The sequence below is a fragment of the Crinia signifera genome, chromosome 6 (assembly GCF_055691185.1).
Source record: "Crinia signifera chromosome 6, ASM5569118v1, whole genome shotgun sequence".
NCBI lineage: Eukaryota > Metazoa > Chordata > Amphibia > Anura > Myobatrachidae > Crinia > Crinia signifera.
Genome location: NC_139222.1, coordinates 29811382 through 29832055, shown reverse-complemented (window position 1 = coordinate 29832055; position 20674 = coordinate 29811382). Strand labels below are relative to the sequence as shown.

The following is a 20674-nucleotide window of genomic DNA, read 5'->3' as shown; positions in this document are numbered from 1 at the left end:
GGTGGGCAAGCACATATTAACCCCTGGCAACGGACATTAACACCCCCTGGCAACGAGCAAGAACCCATGAAAACGGACATTAACCCCTGGGCAACGAGCTGAAACCCCTGGCAACGGACATTAACCCCTTGGCAACGAGCTGGAACCCCTGGTAATGGACATTAACCCCATGGCAATTAGCAAGAACCCCTGGCAACAGACATTAACCCCCCCTTGGCAACGAGCAAGAACCCCTGAAAATGTACATTAACCCCTTGGCAACGAGCTGGAATCCCTGGCAACAGACATTAACCCCTGGCAGCCACCACCAGCAAAAAGAAAAATCGTGCAGGAGACAGTTTGAAGAGCAGCTCTCCCTCTCCCCATCTTGGTTGGACACAGGTAGGCAGCCTACTACTCACCATGATACTTGTAGTAGTACACATTCGGAAAGGGGACGTGGTAACGCCCTTTTTGCCCATGGCCACTCCCATTTGTTCATGGCCACGCCCCCTTTCTGAATGTGTACCGGCCCTTTGCGGGTGACCAATGTGCTGATGCGGCCCCCGATGAATTTGAGTTTGACACCCCTGGACTGTACATGATAACCTGTCCCTGCTCCCTTAGCTATATCGGCAAAACAGAGAGGACACTGAGAGAACGTATGGCGGGCCATCGACACTCTATAAAAGTTGCCTTGGAAAAGGGTGTCAGCGACCAACCGGTGGCGCGACACTTCTATGAGGCACACCACACTATACCCATGTTACGTTACATGATTATTGACCACATCCCTGAGTCTATTCGTAGGGGTGACAGGTCACGTATGTTACTACAGTGTGAAGCACAGTGGATACAGCGTCTAGGTACGCTAGCCCCTAGAGGCTTGAATGAATTCAGGGGTCTACATTGTTTTCTATAGAAGTTATATGTTTACTGATGTCCCAGTGTGATTCAGCCTATTATGTGCTTTTTCTGTTTATTTTAGTGTCTTGTATTGATTGGTATGCCTGATCTTAGTATATCAAAATGATCAGTTCTGCATTTATTCAGCATGCTACTCGATAATCCATTGGATTCACTTGTCTGTATGTATGTTATTTATGTACACTTGTACATTTGCTATTTCTTATGCATTATTTCTACTTAGGTGTTGGTGAAGCATAACTATGTCATTTTATCTTGATCTGTATGTTTTATAATAATACTTGTGTTGCCGGCGCATCTGTCGGGGACACAGCGATTATTTCCTTGTTGTATAGGTGCACTGTTGCTATGGCTACCTCGGATGCACTGATTGGATCCGGCAGCGGTGATGCGACTGAACGTGATGACGCGCCTTATGACGCGCAGCACGTTGATTGCTGGGAACCGCTTCTGATCGTCAGTGTGTTCCGTTATGGTGCAGCAGCACAGTGTATGATTACCATGGTAACGAAGGTTTGTTATGGCAATGTGACTCGTTCCTGCTTCCTGTATGACGTGGCATGTGATGCGCACGTCGCGCTGGGGGTGTGTTGAGCGGGACATTGGCGCCAAGCAAACTTGACACAATTGGCGGTGAGGTCTTGTGGGTATGTATAAATATGGTTATGTGTGTTATATATGTTGTGTATCCTGATGAAGAACCGCTAATAAAAAGGTTCGAAACGTTGACATCTGCTTTTGAGAATATCTTTATTGGGGGAGTGCCGCCGTCTGGACCTGTATGCTGACCCTGTGGGGTTATGGATGGCACCCTGACTTATCTACTTGGTTGAGGACGTGCTGCTCCCATCTGGACTTTATATATATATATATATATATATATATATATATATATATATATATATACCCAGGCAATGAGCATGTAACCCCCTGGCAATGAGCATTGCATTTAGGGGAAACAAATTATAATAAATGTATGGGGCCCCCCAGAAATTCTTTACGCTACTGGTAAGACATGTGGTATACCGCGTACCTTTTACGGTGTTGAACAACATGTTTTCTATGGGTCTAGTCAACAACAAAATTGTCTAATTTTGCGTACGCACAAAATTTTATTCTATTAAAAACATCAGATGGAAAAATGCAAAGTAAATGACAACACTATAAACAATTATCTCTCCTATTGGCTGTAGATACGATCCTCTACTCATTCCACCTCTCTGTCTTCCCCTGGACCTCACACTCCGCCTCGTTGGTGTGGATGCAGCAGCAACAGATGGCACTGGGATCTCTGTTCGCCCGCTGGTTGTAAAAGTATTTGCTTGGTGTAATGTAGGGTACACACCAGGACGACCCGCTCACGATGCACATCGTGAGCGGGTCGTCAGTGTCTCGTCCGACCCGCTCACGGTGACGCGGGGGGGGGGGCACGACCCGCTCACGATGTGCACCGTGAGCGGGTCCAATCCGATGGCGACCCGCACCCGGCTGTATGGTCGTCATTGAGATCCTACCTGCAGCAGGTAGGATCTCAATAACGACCGACCGACCCGCGGGACCGCACATCGGATCGATATCGGTCCACAGCAGGTCAGAAAAGGGCCCAATCAGCACACAATCTACATCCAATTGATCGGAATTGGATCGAGATTGTGGGGATCGGGCCCTAGTCGTCCTGGTGTGTACCCAGCATAAGTTTTGGCTTTGACCCTGGTGTAGGCTTGCTATTGCAGCACAAATGTGATTGCTTATTACTAGCTGGTTGTTGCTTTGTTCTCGGATGGCCTGTGTAAGGTCATGTGTGGTGGTGATGCACTGGAATTGTTTGGTTTGCTTGTGCATGAATTCAAACTGGAGTTTTGCAAAGTCGCCCAGATACGTGCTGGCCATCGATGTTGGTTGATGTTGTGGCTGAGGAGTTGCATGATGTTCCCCTAGGGCCTTATGTGTTTGTCCTGTTGTCTTCTCTGTAGGCTCTTCACACAATGTGTGGGAGATGTCCTCCTGCTCTTCCTCTGGCTGTGCAGGTGGTGCATGTGTAGAGATGGTATATGATAGACCTGATGGAACAAGTAGAAGTGTGTATATTAAACTATCCAATGCTTTATCTTTATACACGATACACAGTGCAGAGCTTGGTGTCCATTGTAATTGAGATTTGTGGATACCGCAACCATTAACTGTAAGAGCTGGGCTGCGGGGAGTGCCGGTTTAAATCTGGAGCCGTTCCCAAGCGAAACACAGTTCACAAACAGGCAGCCAATCACTGCTTTCTGCATGAAAGCTCCGCCCACTCTCAGCATTTTTAGTTAGACGCCAATGAGCGGAGCCTTCAGTTTGACGACAGCGGTGATCGGAAGCAGATGTCCCCCTGAAGAGCTGAAGATGTCGCTGCTGTCATTAATGGGCCAGTGGCGGACAAATCCAGATGTGGGCCGGAGAGTGCTTCAGCTGGTGCAAAGCAAAGAGCTAAATGAAGCACCCCCACTAAAGCCCCTTCCAACGTAGCAGTAGACAACCTTGGACACGAGTAATATACCCCCTAGACCACCTTGTGCTGGACATTAGACATGTTATGTTAAGCAGGCTGAGGGCCCATGCTAAAATGATACATGATTATGATCATTAGGTTCATGTCACTTTATATGCCCTTAAGAAGGCAGGCAATAGCACAAGCCCCTCTTGATTGGCTGGGCATTAGGCCCAGTCCACTTTTTAGTAATAGGTAAAGGGATCCCCTACTGTGTTTCATGATTTGTATAAAAGCCACTACTGTGGGGTAATGTATAAGGGGCAATACTGTGAGTGTAATGTGCATGATGCACTACTGTGTGGGCATATTGTGCAGTAAAGGCCATACTGTGAAGCAATGTGCCATACTGTGTTTGTATAATGTGCAACAAGATGCACTACTGTGTGGGCATAATGTGCAATAAGGACCCATACTGTGTGGGCAAAATGTGCAACAAGCGGCCATACTGTGTGGGCATAATGTGCAACAAGGAGCCATACTGTGTGGCCATAATGTGCAACAAGGAGCCATACTGTGTGGGCTTAATGTGCAACAAGCGGCCATACTGTGTGGGCATACTGTGCAACAACGGGCCATACTGTGTGGGTATAATGTGCAACAAAGGGCACTTCTGTGTGAGAATAATGTACAATAAGGGGCCATACTGTGTGGGCATAATGTGTGGGCATAATGTGCAATAAGGGGCCATACTGTGTGGGCATAAGGTGCAATAAGAAGCCATACTGTGTGGGCATAATGTGCAAAACATATTGGTACTATTGTGTGGAAACCCCCCCCCCCCCCCCTCACTGTGTGGCCACTGCCATTTTTTGCATAAAGGCCCCCACCTGGCAAATCTTTACATTACATTAGGCATCTATTGGGGCAATTCCCCATTCTACTGATGCCTGGGTCGGCCATCAGCAAAATCCAAGATGTTGTAAATCCTAGAAACACTGATTCCATCCCAAAAATAAATGGAATGGTCAAGTTGGGTGTTTTTAACACGTAGGATTTTGCTGATACCTCAAGAAACCGCAAGAATGAAGCGGTATCAGGGATTTGCCGGGTAGATGTATGGCCCACTTTTGACAAGTCCATCATACAAACATATTTGTAAATGAAACATTTTTGTTTTTGTTGCATGAGTTTGCTTATAAATCTAATTATTATTAAAACAACTCACCCGCAATATGTCCCTTATCCTGCGGGGAAGGTTGTGGCCACTTAGATGGGACCTTGCGTCTGGGCGGAGGTGCTTTGCAAAGAAGATAAACACTATTAAACAATTAAAAATAGGGGAAGAACCGAAGGACAAAAAAACCCCCGCTATTAGACAAGCTCAATAAAGATTTAGGGGGGAATTCAGTGTATCTATATTGTATAAAAGGGGCAACTGGTACTAAAAAATTAAAAATCTATATATTCATAAAAACTAACTACTTCTCACCTCTATGAGGTAAAGTACTCAACGGACCAAATTACTCCTTTGTGTGATAAAAAAAAATAGAAAGTGACAGCAATTTTTGCAGGGACACTGATCTGCCGCAAACTTGCTGGATATGGAGAGAGGTAGCTGCGAATACAGAGATTGGAGGTAGGAGCAGAAAAGGACTGGGGGTGGGGTGGAGAGTTTGTGGGCTAAAAACGATCACAGCTCAATGTGAAAGTAAAAACTGTCACAGCTCAAAGTAAAAGTACATTGCAGAAGCCGTCATTTTGATGGACTTTTTACTAGTAAGACATAAAAAGAAAATTATAGGAGCTTATCTTTTAAAATGAGATATGTTCAGGAATCACCCGACGCGTTTCATCCTTAGGACTTCATAAGGGGTAGTAAATAGTGACAGAACAAGGAGAATGGCTGCATATATCCTGTATTATTATTACTCACGGAGGCCGAGTTCTGCGGGACTAGCCTCCTCCGTAATCTTCACATCTCTCTGAACTGGACCCTACATGTGTAACATTATAGCAATAAAGCATAACGATACAGGAATTCATATACCCCTAAATACTTCATAGTAACATTATCAGGTCATAAACTTACATTCATCATTAGAATATAAAAATTCCATCTACCTGGAAATCATGTATCGGGATAATGTAATTGTCCCCTTTACAATGAACTTCATCCATTGGACAGTAGACGTGACCTTTGGTGAGGATTAGGGAAACTGCAGGCGTGCCTAAGCTTTTTAGGGAGGGGTGTGTGATGTCAGCTTCAGGCCGGATATGCCTTTTTCCATCGCACTGCTAAGTCTAGTGCTACTCTGAACCAGCGATGACTGTGTACTGTGTAAAAAACATCGATGGTGAGCCTGTTACGATGGGTTTTGGACATATTTGCATGGCTGTAGCCGTACACATCCATTTGCTCAGTGATCACAGGCGGATTTAATTCTAGCGGGGTGGCGTCTTAGCTGACCGCTGGACGCAGCGCCCAATTTGTGAGGGTGCGATCAGGTGTGAATCAGGGCCATGGTCACACATATGCTGTAGGTTGGGGACCTCAGACTCAGTGATAGACCACCAGGGCCCAGCCCCACGTTGTTGCCAAACATATAAAGGTGTGGAGCAGGCTGCATTGTTCAGCTCCTACCTCTTCTGTTGATGCCTTAAAATGGAGGCGCGGATGTTTCTTCTGCCCCGTGGCTGTGACAGCAGCGCGCACATAGAGTAAGTAGATCCGCAACAGGTGAGGGAGCGGAGGGGAGATAAGGAGGTACTGTAGGTGGTTGGTCATAGTTAAGAGAAACTACTTTTTAGAATAAGGTTTTTTTTAGGATAATTGGGTTTGATTTTTGGGTTGAAGAGGCTAAGGGGCCCATTTATCATACTAAGGGGCCCATTTATCATGCCAATAGCCGCAAATATATTAAGTATCATTGGAATGTATCAGGAGGGACCACAGCAAGAATCTCTGATCCCTGCTGCGATCCCTCCTGCACTGCCACCGGCTGCTTCCCCCATAGGTTACTATTGGGTATGCGAAGCTGGCCGATGTATCAACATCGGGCAGCAACGCTTCGCATTCCTGGGCTATTGCCATTCTGAGATGGCGGTAGCCCATTGTAGCCTATGGGCTATAGATTGCACTTCCGCTGGGGCAGTGCGGTTAGTGGGGTCGGTAAGGGGTCAGCACTAACCACACATGTGCAGACACCCCCCGGCGCCCGGCTCAGCACATCGCATGGACAGGCTCCTTTCGGAGCCCTGTCCCTGTGCGCCAGGAATGATACATCCCGCCAATAGGATCACATTTTTACAATGCTATCCTGGGAGGTAACAATCCGCCCAGATCACATTGTAAATGCGATCTGTGATAAATGGGCCCCTAATGCTTTTAACTCCTTTGCCGCTGAGGGTTTTCTCACCCTGGTGCTTAGGGTATTTATATAGTAATTTAGTTAGAATCAGGGCTGGGTGCCGGGACACGGAGGCAGCACGAGTGTGGTGCAATGGGGGCCTTGATGGCCTCACTGGTGTCACCAATGTGGGCAGTACTGCGGCGCCAATGTCAATATGGGACCGGGTGGTCCCACCAACGACACCGATGGAGGCGTGCCCGGCACTTACATAGGAGAATGGGAATAGATGTCGTGTGTGTGTGTAGGGCATCTATTCACGTGACGGCACGGGCAGGGTGTTTTAGCAGGGTGCTGCTAAAGTGCCATACAGAAAAGGAAGAACCACAAGTCTAGCTATAGCTGCTGTATGAGGAGTGTGTAAGTATCCTATAAATTGATAGGCCAAAAAGAAAAAAGAATTATACAGCGCTAGGTTTGACTGAATGAAACACACTACCACATGTAAAAAGTTAATAACACAGGGTTGCCGACCCTCCCGGAATTATCAGGAAAATCGGGTCCCCCTCCCAGACCCCCCGGAAGGGTGGGCAACCCTCTCGGAATCAGACCCCCACTGAGCCCCCCCGATCGCTGCATTTAAATGCCGCAATCCGCGGGTCTCAGAGGAGGGAGCAGAGCTAAAATGACACTCGTGTCGTTTTAGCCCCGCCCCGTCCATGGAGATCAGTGATTTTGACTATTTCCCTAATGGGGGCGGGGCTTAATGACGTCAGTCAAGCGCCCCCCCAGCGGAGAATTTGAAAGTCGGGAACCCTGCGTTATACTATACAGTAACACCCTTATAAATGTTTTGTTACACAGTAGTATCACTACACAGTACACTACACAGTATTGCCACTTACACAGAACACCCACAGTAGTTGTGCCACACATCATGCCCACAGTCGTAGTGCCCAGTACACATAATACCCAAATTAACAGTGCACAATACACCCACAGTAGTAGTGCCACACCTAACGGTACTTATGTACTAACTGGGCTGCCGATTTTGAAATCGGGTCCATCGCATCGCATCCGACCATATCGCATGCGATGCGATGCGATGGACCCGATTTTTCCATAGGATTCAATGTTAAAATGGACTGAGTCCATTTTAACATGTAATTCAATGGGAAAAGGGGTCCTTTTCATACCCCTACTATCCAAGTGGGCATGGAGTTGGATATAAACCTGTAGCGAGCCACCGAGCCCGAAGCGTGGTGAGCGGACACAGAATACCGTCCGCTCGCTACGCTCGCCACAGGTTTATATCCAACTCCATGCCCACTTGGATAGTAGGGGTATGAAAAGGACCCCTTTTCCCATTGAATTCCATGTTAAAATGGACTCAGTCCATTTTAACATTGAATCCTATGGAAAAATCGGGTCATCCCATCTGATTGTATGCCTTAAGTTAAGGCATACAATCAAAAAAATCGGCAGCCCAGATAATACATAAGTACCCACATAACACCCACAGTAGACATGTCACACATAATGTGCCAATTACACATAATGCCCAATGTAGTAATGCCCCTTACACATAATGCCCATAGTAGTAGTTGGGTGGTGTGGTTATTACACAAGATATCTGCACAGTGCTTAGATTGGAGAACTATTAAGCTGCTGATGCGGCTGATGCTTTAATCAAAATAAATCTTCAAATAAAGACAAAGAAAACTTTATTTTTATAATCTATGCATCCATTTTTAAATGGTCAGTAGTGTGATTAGGGGATCAATCCTATTTTTTGCAGCTGCACTAAATCTCGCACCCTTCGCATCCTGGGGTAGCGAGCACTTTTGTTGCCGTAATGATTTGCATCAGAAAATGAATTATAAATAATAGGTTCAAACCCTGGGGAGAATGTGGAGAGGCTGTGGGATGCCAGGTATCCGCGTCCACCCACCTACCACACCTGCCACTCCACCACCCACAGCACCCCCACATCCACCTGTGGAAACACCACACACACTCCTTACACACCTGCCCCTCCCCCACCCATGGCACACCAGGCTCTCCCACATCCACAGCAGGCCCAGACCCTGTCTAAACATTTTTTTAACTTATAAATGCAATAAAGCTGGGGTAGCCAACCCTAGTCCTCGAGAGCTACCAACAGTGCATGTTTTGCAGGTCTCCTCACAGAATCACAAGTGAGCTAATTAGCTCCATCTGTGTATCTTTTAAAATGTTTCAGTGATTAATGAGTGCAGCTGTGCAGCAGCTAGGTTGTCTGGAATATGTGAACTGTTGCATACCCTCCAACATTTGAATATAAGAAATCGGTACACATTCAGAAAGAGGGCGTGGTCATTAAAAAGGGGGCGTGGTCATGTGCAAAAAGGGTGCAGCCACGTCCCCTACTGAATGTGTACTGTGCACCAACCAACTACTACACCCCATGGCTATATGTACCCAGGTTACCTAGGATTGCTGATGGTGTCCCCTGTCCCGTTGCTCCGCTGTTGCATGAGGCGGGCAAGATTCAAATTTAATTTCCAGACCGCTGTGTTATGATTGGCTGCAGTGCCTGCACTGTGATTGGCCGCAGATTGTGTAGGCGGCTACCATTGGCTGCAGCACTGTCAGTATTATGCAAACTTATTTATACAGATGGGCAGCTCCCCTGTCAGCCAAGCCAGCATCGGCTGTCATATTCTGCAGTTCCCCATAACAGCACCACTATAGTGGATCCCCAGCTGCTATCAGGCTCCAAGTGGCCAGCAGTGCATGCTGGGACTTGTGGTTCGGAACAGGAAATTAACGTTTGCAAAACTTGGCCAGCAGATGCGACTACTGGTATAAATTAAGTTCAGGAAAAGGAGGCGAAGAAGTAGCGGGAGCAGTCGTCCACCCCCGAAGACACTCCACTTTTCTTACCAGTTGGTCTGTATCGTCCATTGCGGGTCGGGTGGGCACAACAAGCTGGGCCACAGAACGCTAACTCCTGCTGCTCCAGTGTTGCCGCCTTCTCCTCCTCCCCCCGCACGCCCGGGACTGGTGCGAGCTTGCCGCCGCACATGAGTTAGGCAGCTTGCTCTGCATGACACCCAGGCCAGTGCAGGAAGGGAAGCGCCGCTGAGTCAGTATAATAGGGCTGAGCAACTACACGTGTGGGTTAGTTTCTCTGGTACTTATGTATTAACTTACCCCTACTATCCAACTACGCATGGATTTGATTTTATATAGTGTGGCGAGCCACCGTGCCCGAAGCGTGGTGAGCACACGTGGTCTCATAAGAAAAACGGGAGCCCAGATATTACATAAGTACCGTTTCTCTTCGTGGAACCCTTACTCTGCGACTGCAGCCAGAGTCCAGACACTCCTGTGCTGCCCGCACCTTCAATGACACCAGTGCAGGGTTGCCTAAAACCGGTACACTATGATTTAGCCGGTACAGACCATTTAAAAACGGTACTGTACCGACTAAATCGGTACAGTTGGAGGGTATGCTGTTGGTAGCTCTCGAGGGCTAGGGTTGGCTACCACTGCAATAAAGGACCTCACAAGTTAAGGAGGCGGAGCAATGAATCACCTAGTATAATAATATGTTTTGCAAATTAAGCTGAAAGTTGTCAGTACAGTCACACAGCGAGTCTGACAGCACAGTTACACGGTTCTAACTTAACAACAAAATTAATATTGCGTTGGTCCATGGTGGCTGTGCCACTACCAATTCTGAATGAATTGGTAACCCCATCGCCAAGGGGCCACGCCCGATAGCCATGCAATAACAGCCACGGGTGGGGGGGGGGGAGGGGAGGGGGAGTGGGATGGGATGGGTTTCTTTGTCTCAGGTTCCCAAGCCTGTATGTGGGTCTCTTTGTCTTCGGTTCCCAAGCCTGTATGTGGGTCTCTTTGTCTTCGGTTCCCAAGCCTGTATGTGGGTCTCTTTGTCTTCGGTTCCCAAGCCTGTATGTGGGTCTCTTTGTCTTCGGTTCCCAAGCCTGTATGTGGGTCTCTTTGTCTTCGGTTCCCAAGCCTGTATGTGGGTCTCTTTGTCTTCGGTTCCCAAGCCTGTATGTGGGTCTCTTTGTCTTCGGTTCCCAAGCCTGTATGTGGGTCTCTTTGTCTTCGGTTCCCAAGCCTGTATGTGGGTCTCTTTGTCTTCGGTTCCCAAGCCTGTATGTGGGTCTCTTTGTCTTCGGTTCCCAAGCCTGTATGTGGGTCTCTTTGTCTAACTCACGCCGCACCCACAACGTTTCAGAAATTTGGAGGCCCTTGACCTGGATGAGCCAGGGGGCACCTGCACAGCTGGGCAATCAGCCACAGACAGGGGTGGGCATTTGGGAGCATTGACCGGGTCTGCTGGCTTGGTCTTGAATTTGTCTTCCGGCTTGGTCTTGAATTCGTCTGCCGGCTTGCTTTTGACCGGTCCTTCTGGCTTGATTTTGACCGGGTCTGCCTGCTTGTCCTTGACCAGGTCTGCCGGCTTGGTCTTGAATTTGTCTGCCGGCTTGGTTTTGACCGGGTCTGCCGGCTTGGTTTTGACCGGGTCTGCCGGCTTGGTTTTGACCGGGTCTGCCGGCTTGGTTTTGACCGGGTCTGCCGGCTTGGTCTTTAATCTGTCTGCCGGCTTTATTTTGACCGGGTCTGGTGGAAAGATGTTGAATGGGCCTGCAGACTTGTACTTGAACGGGTCTGCCAGCTTTCTCATGCGTAGGTCTGCCAGCACGTACTCGAATGGGTTAGCCGGCATGTACTTGGATGGGTCTGCCAGCAGGGACTTGACTTTTTCTGCCACCAGGTACTTGACTGGGTTATCCGGCCTGTACTTGGATTGGTCTGCCAGCCTGTACTTGAATGTGTCTGCTAGCTTGGATTGTTCTGCCGGCTTGTGCTTGACCTTGTCCGGGTCTGCCGCCTTGTACTTGAATAAGTCTGCCGGCTTGGTACGTTCTGCCGGTTTGTGCTTGACCTTGTCCGGGTCTGTCGCCTTGGATCGTTCTTCCGGCTTGTGCTTGACCAGGTCTACCGGCTTGGCCTTGATCACCGTTGCCGGCTTGGCCTTGACCGTGGTCGTCGGCTTAGCCTTGACCATGGTCGGGTAAGTGGCCTCTGGGTAGAGTGAGATCCGCTTATATGGTGGGGGCCTTCGCGCCGGATGATTATTTACCACAAGTGCATACGGAGGCCAGTGTGGTGTTGCTGATATTTGAGCAATAGGCATGTCAGCTGTGACTACTTTGGACACTCTTGTGAAATGAATTTCCGCTGTGACTTCTCTAGACTGTGACTTATCTTCTTAAGAGGCTGCAGCAGAATGAGGACCAGCAGCTCTGAGCACTCTTATTTATAACCTCTGTTTGGGCATTGTGATGTCATAATAGTTGTGTTCTATGCATTGTGATGTAATCAAGTACTTTCTAGATGCCCAGACATGCCCAGACATGCCCAAGCCAGTTCAAAAGTTTGGAATCGCATAGATATTTCCTTATTTTATAAAGAAAAGCAATGTTTATTTTTAAAATAAACATAACCTTAAATTAATCAGAAATACACTACACTGTTAATGTGGTAAATGCATAGTTGCCTTCTCTCCTAAATTTTACAGGAGACTCCCTGAAATAGCAGCAATCGCCCTCTCTCCCTGATTAGTCTAGCAATCTCCCTCATTTCACCTAGCCCACATTATGTAGCTGTTACATTTTCGGAAAAAAGGGATAGAAGGATAGATGAACAATCCCTGACACGTACTAGTGACTCTTCTTTAGCAAGTATAGTAGCTCTTACTAACTGCTTTGGGGATCATCTACATTTGGATATGTAATTTTAATAGTTTCCTCTCAGATGTAGTAAAACACACCCACGCTTCTAGGTGCCAAATTCACAATATCTTCAAATATGGAACTAGACACGCCCTTTGGGTGGAGCATGACACACCCCCTCAATGGGCACTGTGCTACATTCTACTACCAAACATAATCTCCCTGAAATTAGTTTTGAAAAGTAGGCAAGTATGATCTTAAGCAATAAACCACATTCTAGAGCAGTAATCCTAGATAGTGTCTGGAAAACAGAAAGTGAAACTAACACTCTGTTCCCAGCTACCAAACACCATGAGGTGAGGTAGGGGACATGTACCCCAACACTAGGACAGTGTTGGTATTGGGTAGTAGTAACCTTCCTCTATCACACTAATCACCATGAGGTGAGGTAGCTGTGCATGACATAGGCTGTGACAGGCAGCTCCACACTCCTCTGCTATAATGCCTAACCCACAGCACCTGGTGTGCACATGTGGTCTCCCACTCAGTACTAACCAGGCCCCACACTGCTCAGCTGCCAAGATCAGATGAAATTAGGTCTATCCAGTGTGGTATGGCTGGGGTCTGGGAGAAGATGGGAGCCCTGTGGCAGAAAGCCCCTGAAGGGAACGGTCTACAGCAGGGCTGGGCAATTGCGGCCCTCCAGATGTTGATGAACTACACATACCAGCATGCCTTGCTTCCGTTTCAGCTTGGCCACATAGCAAAATGAATGCAAAGCATCCTGGGATGTGTAGTTCATCAACATCTGGAGGGCCGCAATTGCCAAGCCCTGGTCTACAGGGTTGTGGAGACAAAAAAAAAAAAAATCACACACAGCGCCTTAATTAGGACAGTGGGTAACAGGGGCGTAGGGAGGGCGGAGCACAAGCTCCAGGCGCAGAGAGATCAAGTGGCGCCGGAGCAATGCAAACTGTGCCGCTGGCTCCCCAGCCCTGCTTACCCGCTCCCTCCCCCGCCTGGCTGCGGCACTTACAGTGCTAGTACTTCAGTCAGTGTGCGTGGAGGTGCCGGGATTCAGCATTCAGAGGCACCCGGCAGGACGGAGAGGCAGGGACAGTGGCATCATGGGAATTGTAGTTTATATGTTACTGCTCAGACTTTGAGCAGTTAACTATTAAACTACAAATCCCATGAGGCCATGCTTTGCCCATACCTCCCAACTTTTGCAGCTCAGCAGTCGGGACACTGCTGCTGCGCGCCTCTGGCGCGTTGAAATTTTATGGGGGTGTGGCCTAATTTGGGGGCATGTCCTATACTCGCGGCTCCCCCGCGAGGCCACGCCCCCATTTTGCCGCTATGGGGGCATGACCCAGAGGCTCTGTGAGCCTCTAGCCATGCCCCCAGCCCCCTGGCTGCGTAGAATAGACGCTGTGCGCATGCGCACAGCGTTTATTCCCCGCTGCTTAGCAGCTGACAGGGGGACTCCCAACAGCCCCCCACACCGTGGGACACTGCCGCCCGCGGGTGGGACAGCGGGACAGGCCCTGACAATCGGGACTGTCCCGATAAAATCGGGACTGTTGGGAGGTATGCTTTGCCCTTGGCAGGAAGTCTCACACTGAATAAACAGTGGAAACACGCTGCCTGGTGACATGCCTGCGAGTCAGACAGAGACACTGCAGTTACGATTCTGGAGGGAGACAGCTCTGCAGTTCTCTCCCTCCCCCTACCTCCCCTGCGTTTATCTAAGCTTCAGCAGCAGCATCAGGAAGAGGACCCTCCGTGACAATGTGTCATCAATGAGGGTAAAGATTCTGTAATGTGGCTTGTAGTTAATTAAATTGGCAGCTCCTGCAAACAAAATGGAGTGTGTGTGTGTATATGTATGTGTTATCTGCGTGTATGTGCAGGTGTTGTATATATGTGTGTGTGTGTGTGAGAGCAGGGACTCCCCCTGGATGGAGGTGAGAGGCGATCCCCTCCAACCCCCTCTGCCCGAGCGACTTAGCGGCTGCCGCATCACCCCCCCCCCCCCCCCCCCTTCACATGCCGCCTGCACCAAGCATCTCCCCCCTCCCATCCCCCGGGACCCTCTTACTTGCTGCAGGAGGTGCCGGTCAAAACGCTTATGTTGACTGGCTGTTTCCTGTCTCCTGCCGCGGCACTAGACCTGAGCCGGCCCGACGCCCAGCAGGTGACTTTGAGACCACAGCCTCCCTTCAGCGCTGCAAGTCAGAGGGCCAGATGTATTAAGCTTAAGATAGTGATAGAGTGATAAACAACCAGCCAATCAGCTCCTTCCTGTCATTTTTCAAACTTAGCCTGTAACATGGCAGGTAGGAGCTGGTTGGTTGGCTGTTTATCACTCTCCATTTTATCACTTTTTGAACTTTGATACATCTGGCCCAGAGTGAGCAGTTAGCCCGACTGCGGTCCCTCCATCACCATATACACCCCGGCTGTGGCGAGTCCTTTCTGGGTTGTGGGTGGCACCCACTGTGTGTGTGTGGGGGGTTTGTGCTGACCACTTGCCTAGGTTGCCGGGGAACCTTGCACCGGCCCTGTGTGTGTGTGTGTGTGCGTACATATAAATGGAAGCATGATGGCTCCCGTCAGCAGTGTAACTAGAAATGTTGTGCCCTCCTTCCAAAAAAGTTTTTGGTTTTATGTGTCAAATGGGTATTATGGTTTGTTATATAGTATGTAATGGGCATGTGAATTTATGTGTAATGGGCATTACGGTGTGTCTTATAATGTTAGGCTGCTCCCCCTTTTCATCATGCAAGAGCCCCGCCTACTACAAATCCGGGGGGGCGCAAAACGTGCCCTTGCTCCGGGCACCGTGGCACGTAGCTACACCACTGATGGGTAATGACAGGCACTACACTAATTGGAAGAGACACAAACATAAGATAAGTGTCTCTGTTATCTGCTTCTGTGAGCCTACCACAGTAGTAATAAAAGTAACAGAGTATACTAAATAAAAACACAGATAACCTCAATTAGTGAGAAAAAATAGGGTAAAAATTAACCCCTATATAGGCATCTACTCCCAACAACCAGCACCATGAGGTGAGGAAGGGGGAATATGCAACCTGACACCAGGACAGTGCAGGACAGGGAGGCATAACACACCAGCAGTCTCTCCTTCAAGTCTCCCTCCGTGCAGCATTCAGGATAGGCAGTGTCTGACTAACACTCTGGCACAACTGTTTGAAACTAGGGATGGCCATCGACCATCGATGATTCGAAATCATTGATGGTTCATGGCCAATGTCGAATACTTTTGCCATCGATGAGGGAGAACCAGATGGTTTCCCTCCATCGATGGAACAGCAAAACTATTTTTTGCTGTTTTTTTTTTCCAAAGTGCCGGGACATGGAGCATAGCTCCGCCCCTGGCACCTGCAAAGCCCCACCCCTGTGTTTTGATTGGCCCACAGGCCAATCAAACACAATAGATGACCATCGATATGTAAAAATATCGATGGTCATCCATTGCATACTTTAGCACTATCGATGGCCTGTTGCAGAATTGCCATCGATGGCAACGATGGCCATCCCTATTTGAAACAGGCACCAGAAGGAAGGAGAGAGGCGGGAGTGATGTCACCCAGGCAAGAAATTTGATACAAAGGACCTGCACTGGGGCTGGGGGTGGAGCTATGGGCTGCTAAAAAAAAAGAAAAAGAACCCCCTCCCGGAGCCTAACCAGGGCTATATGCCCATATAGGACCTGCAACAGGTCAGCCCTGGTGGCCTAGAGGGGAGACCGAAAGAACGGGACCCAGCTGCCGGGATCGCCGGAGTTGCCTCCTCCGCCAGCGGTGGTCACCGCTATAGGTATGCCGGAGCCCCACACCGGGACTCCGCTTACCTGACTGAAGCTTCCAGACGTTGCAGCGGCTCCCCCAATGCCTTGTGGAGATGCTGAGGCATCTGGCCATGGAGGTCAGAGACCCAGCACAGCGTGCTTCCTTCTGCTGCAGTGCACTGTGCACAGCGCCTGCAGCAGGCAACCTACAGCACCTGGTGTTCCCATGTGGTCTCCCACAAAAGTACTAACCAGGCCCAACACTGCTTAGCTGCCAAGATCGGATGAGATTGGGCCTATTCAGTGTGGTATGGCTGTAGGTTGAAATAAAAGAAAAAAATGAAGTTTAAACCAGGGCTGCACTCTCAGAAGTTTAACTCCTTGGTGCCCAGTCTGGAGGACCTAGAATATCCCATGGTACCAGTGGTCCACCATAGGCTGAAGGAAAAAGTTATTTTTCTTTTTTTTCCCCCAAGGGGCCGAGACACAGAACATAGCTCCGTCCCTGACACCTGTGAAGCCCCACCCCCATGTCAAAGAAAATGGATGTTCATTGATAGGTAAAAGCACTGATGGCAATGGCAACGATGGACATTCCTAGACTCCTCCCGATGTCACTGGTGGCTGCTCATCCAGTGTCCCCACCTGGCCCAGCAACAGCATCATAACAGGGAGCACATGGCAGCAGCTCCACCCAGCAGCCAATAGATGCAGAGTTCCCGCTGTGTGATGCTGCGTCACTGTGTCCCCCGTGCGCTGTGCGGCGAGTCCCACTGGGGCTGCAGTCACGGAGGATCAGCCGCTGAGAGCCCCACAGTGGCCTCCTGAGTCTGGGGCCATGATGCAGGGAGGAAGCCGCTGGCGGTGTGAGGCTCTGGTGTCGGTACTGGGAAGTGGAGGCTGCAGGAAGAGAGCACAGGCTGCCAGTGGTGTCCTGCACTGCAGAGGCCGCAGCCACTGAAGAGGTAGGAGCCCCTCTTGTGCAGTCCAAATTACCCCCCTTGAATAAGCCACAGGCAGGCTCAGGTGAGGGCCATAATCCCCATACAGCAGCCACAGACCTTCTGCTGCCCAGTGTGGTCCAGCAACACTCCTGTCATCGCTATTGTCACTTATTAATTGGTTCAACAAAGATGTCATGTGATCTTACACTCCGATTACCCAATTAGAATGATACTGAAAACGCATTATATAGCCACCAACACCTCAATCAATCAACTCACTACCAGTGGTGATTTGATTGATTGAGGTGTTGGTGGCTATATAATGCGTTTTCAGTATCATTCTAATTGGGTCAGTCTGTGAGAAAGGCTCCTTTAGCCGAAACGGATTCGTCGACTGCCGACTGTTAACTTTTGCAAGGATGGGTGAATATGCTTGTGACCCCCATTACCATTAATGGCATGATATTGCCAAGATTGCATATTGTTTTTTCTAAGCCGTTGATGCTCAATTTTAATAAATTGTGCTGTGCTGGATTACAAGTGGATAAGGAGTGTTGTCTTGTATATATCCCTGGATATACAGTTTTATATATATATATATATATATACTAGGTGAATCATCGCGCCCTACGGGCGCTCTTCACACCGTCGTAAGGGGCTGCGCCCCCTTAATTTGTGAACGTTTGAATTGTGAGAAATATGGTTAGAATTATATGAAAGATGCCTGTATTGCAACTTTAGTTATAGGTGAAATGTGTTAAATAGAGAGCATATGATGTGGAAGGGGGTGTGTATTGTTTTGTTTAATTAAAAAGCGGTTACAGAGAAAGATGTACATTGATAGTGTGGATGGTACAGTGACATTTGTGGGTGTGGGGGGGGGGGGGGGGCTGTGTGTGCATGTTGTTTAGGTGTGTGTGCAATAGTATAGTAGGGTGTTTTTGAGTCAGCGGCTCCCCACTGGCGGAGGTCATGACACAGGAAAACAGGAGGCTGGGTAGTGATAGGGGTGTGTGGGAATAAGGGGGACTAAGGAGGAGGGTGGGAGATACTGTGCAGCTTCTGCCAGTGGGTGAGGGTCCAGCGTGGCAATACAGGATGGTGGCCCTGAGTCAGTGTCTCCTCCTACTGGGTGGGAGTTAGGGTGCATGAGAGCAGGAGGCTGGGCTATGAGGCATGATAGGGGCATGTGGGCAAAACAGCGTCAGTGACTCCCCAGTGATGGAAGTTACGGTTCAGGAGAGCAGGAAGCTGGGTAGTGATAGGGGTGTGTGAGTATACGGGGGACTAAAGAGGGGCTTAGGGGTGCCGTGAATTGCGGGAGGGGCGCAGGGGGTGCCGTGAATCAAGGGAGGGAGGGGGCGCAGGTGTCGGCGAATCGCGGGAGAGGGCGGGGGTCCGCAAAGCGTGGGAGGGGGCGTGAATTGCGCGGGGGGGTTGCGAATCCCGTGAGGGGGGTGCGCGGGGGGTGCGTGAATTGCGGGAGGGGGGGGCACGGGGCGCGATGAATCACCTAGTTGGTTATATATTCTTGCAGAAGGATGGTAGGATGTTGCTGTCATTCAGAATGCATTTACATAAACAGTAATAGTAGCAGTAAAAGGTCTGACTTAAAACGGAATCGGTACATCTGTCAGAATGAACTTAGGTCTACAGTCATTAGGTCGACCCCATTAGGTCGACTGGCAGGAAGGTCGACCTGATTTAAGGTCGACATGGGCCAAGGTCGACATGACTTAAGGTCAAATTTGCATAAAGGTCGACATGAGGAAGGTCGACTGGTCATAAGGTCGACATGGGTTTTTCACTTTTTTTATCCGAATGTCGACACAGTTGACATGGACACAGTTGGCAATGAGAATCGGACCCTCGCTCGCTTCGCTCGCGATGCATCGGGCGCGGTGGCTCGCTTCGCTCGCCACAGCTTTAATAACCTCCTCCACGCCCTAGTGGATGGTAGGGCATGAAATACCGCCTGTTGGCACATGTCGGCTCAAAAAACAGTGAAAAACCCCATGTCGACCTTATGACCAGTTGTCCTTCCTCATGTCGACCTTTATGCAAATTCGCCCTTAAGTCATGTCGACCTTGGCCCATGTCGACCTTAAGTCAGGTCGACCTTCCTGCCAGTCGACCTAGTGGGGTCGACCTAATGACTGTAGACCTAAGTTTATTCTAATAGATGACCGCTTCCCCTTAAAACACCTACAGTAAAACAGAACAGGTGTTATATATTATACAAAGAATTGGTTGATGATGTGTAGGTTGACGTGCACATAGTTCATAGTTGTCACTGGAAAAAATTGCTACAAGAAAAAATCAACACAGAAAGTTCAACACATGTAAATGTTGACATAAGTGTGGCACTTCATCGGTGTCCATGTCGACACATGAGAATGAATATGAAAACATTCAAAAAAAGAAAAATAAATCTTCAATAACTCATGTCAACCTTTTTCATTATCGACCATAGCCGTGCCAGTGTTTTGCATGTGCCATTTAATCCTGGGGTTGCCGTGAATCACGCGCGGGGGTGGGGGAGGGAGGAGGTGAGGGGTGTCTGTGAATCACGGGAGGAGGGGTTGTGGGTGGATGCCGTGAATTGCGGGAGGATGGGTCGCGGGGGGGGGGTGTGGGTGCCGCGAATCGTGGGATCGTGGGATGGGGGGGGTGCGGGGGGTTGCAGTGAATCGCGGGAGGGTGGGTCGCAAGGCGGGGGGTTGCCGCAATGACAGGAGGGGGGTCAGGGGTGGGGAATCGCGGTAGGGGGGTCGTGGGGGGCACCGTGAACACGGCGTGAATCGTGGGAGGGGGGGTTGCGGGGTGCCGCGAATTGCAGGAGGGGGTGTCACGGGGTGGGGCCGCGAATCACGGGAGTCACCGGGGGTACCGCGAATTGCGGGGGGTGTGCTGCAAATCGCAGGAGGGGGTCGCGGGGGGTGCCGCAAATTGCCACAAGAAAAAAATCAACACAGAAAGGTCAACACATGTAAATGTTGACATAAGTGTGGCACTTCATTGGTGTCCATGTCGACACATGAGAATGAATATGAAAACATTCAAAAAGTGAAAAATAAATCTTGTCAACCTTTTTCATTGTCGACCATAGCCATGTCAGTGTTTTGCATGTGCCATTTAATCGTGGGGATGCCGTGAATGGGGGGGGGGGGGAGGAGGGAGGGAGGTGCATACCCAACATGACCCTCTCCAGGAGGGACACATTGCTCTGTTTCTGGACTTTCTTCTTAATTTAAGGATTACCATCACCTGTGCTTAAACACCTTTCTTATCAATTACCCTGTTTAAAATGACAGGTGATGACAATCATAAATTAAGATGGAAGTCCACAAACAGAGCATTCTGTCCCTCATGGAGAGGGTCATTTTGGGAGGTATGGAGGTGTGGGGCGCTCACCTGGTGTGTCTGGTGTGTAG

General features: G+C 49.2%; 2 protein-coding genes, 1 non-coding gene and 1 pseudogene across 3 annotated transcripts in view; 1 reads left to right on the top strand and 3 right to left on the bottom strand.

Moving 5' to 3' along the window:
* LOC146010213 (uncharacterized) overlaps nt 1-20674 on the top strand; it is a 156373-nt gene that overhangs the window by 105698 nt on the left and 30001 nt on the right. The window lies entirely within an intron of this gene.
* LOC146009565 (uncharacterized) overlaps nt 1-20674 on the bottom strand; it is a 50769-nt gene that overhangs the window by 14735 nt on the left and 15360 nt on the right. Inside the window, exons 4-6 of the mRNA XM_083150011.1 lie at nt 5313-5373; nt 4605-4676; nt 2421-2966 (exon numbers count right to left, since the gene is read on the bottom strand). Coding sequence (XP_083006137.1) covers nt 2421-2966; nt 4605-4676; nt 5313-5373 — 679 coding nt within the window. The remainder of the gene's footprint in view (nt 1-2420; nt 2967-4604; nt 4677-5312; nt 5374-20674) is intronic.
* Nucleotides 12987-13104, bottom strand: LOC146011767 (5S ribosomal RNA; annotated as a pseudogene).
* Nucleotides 16500-16618, bottom strand: LOC146014275 (5S ribosomal RNA). The gene has a single exon (XR_014447225.1). It is a non-coding gene; the product is annotated as a 5S ribosomal RNA (ribosomal RNA).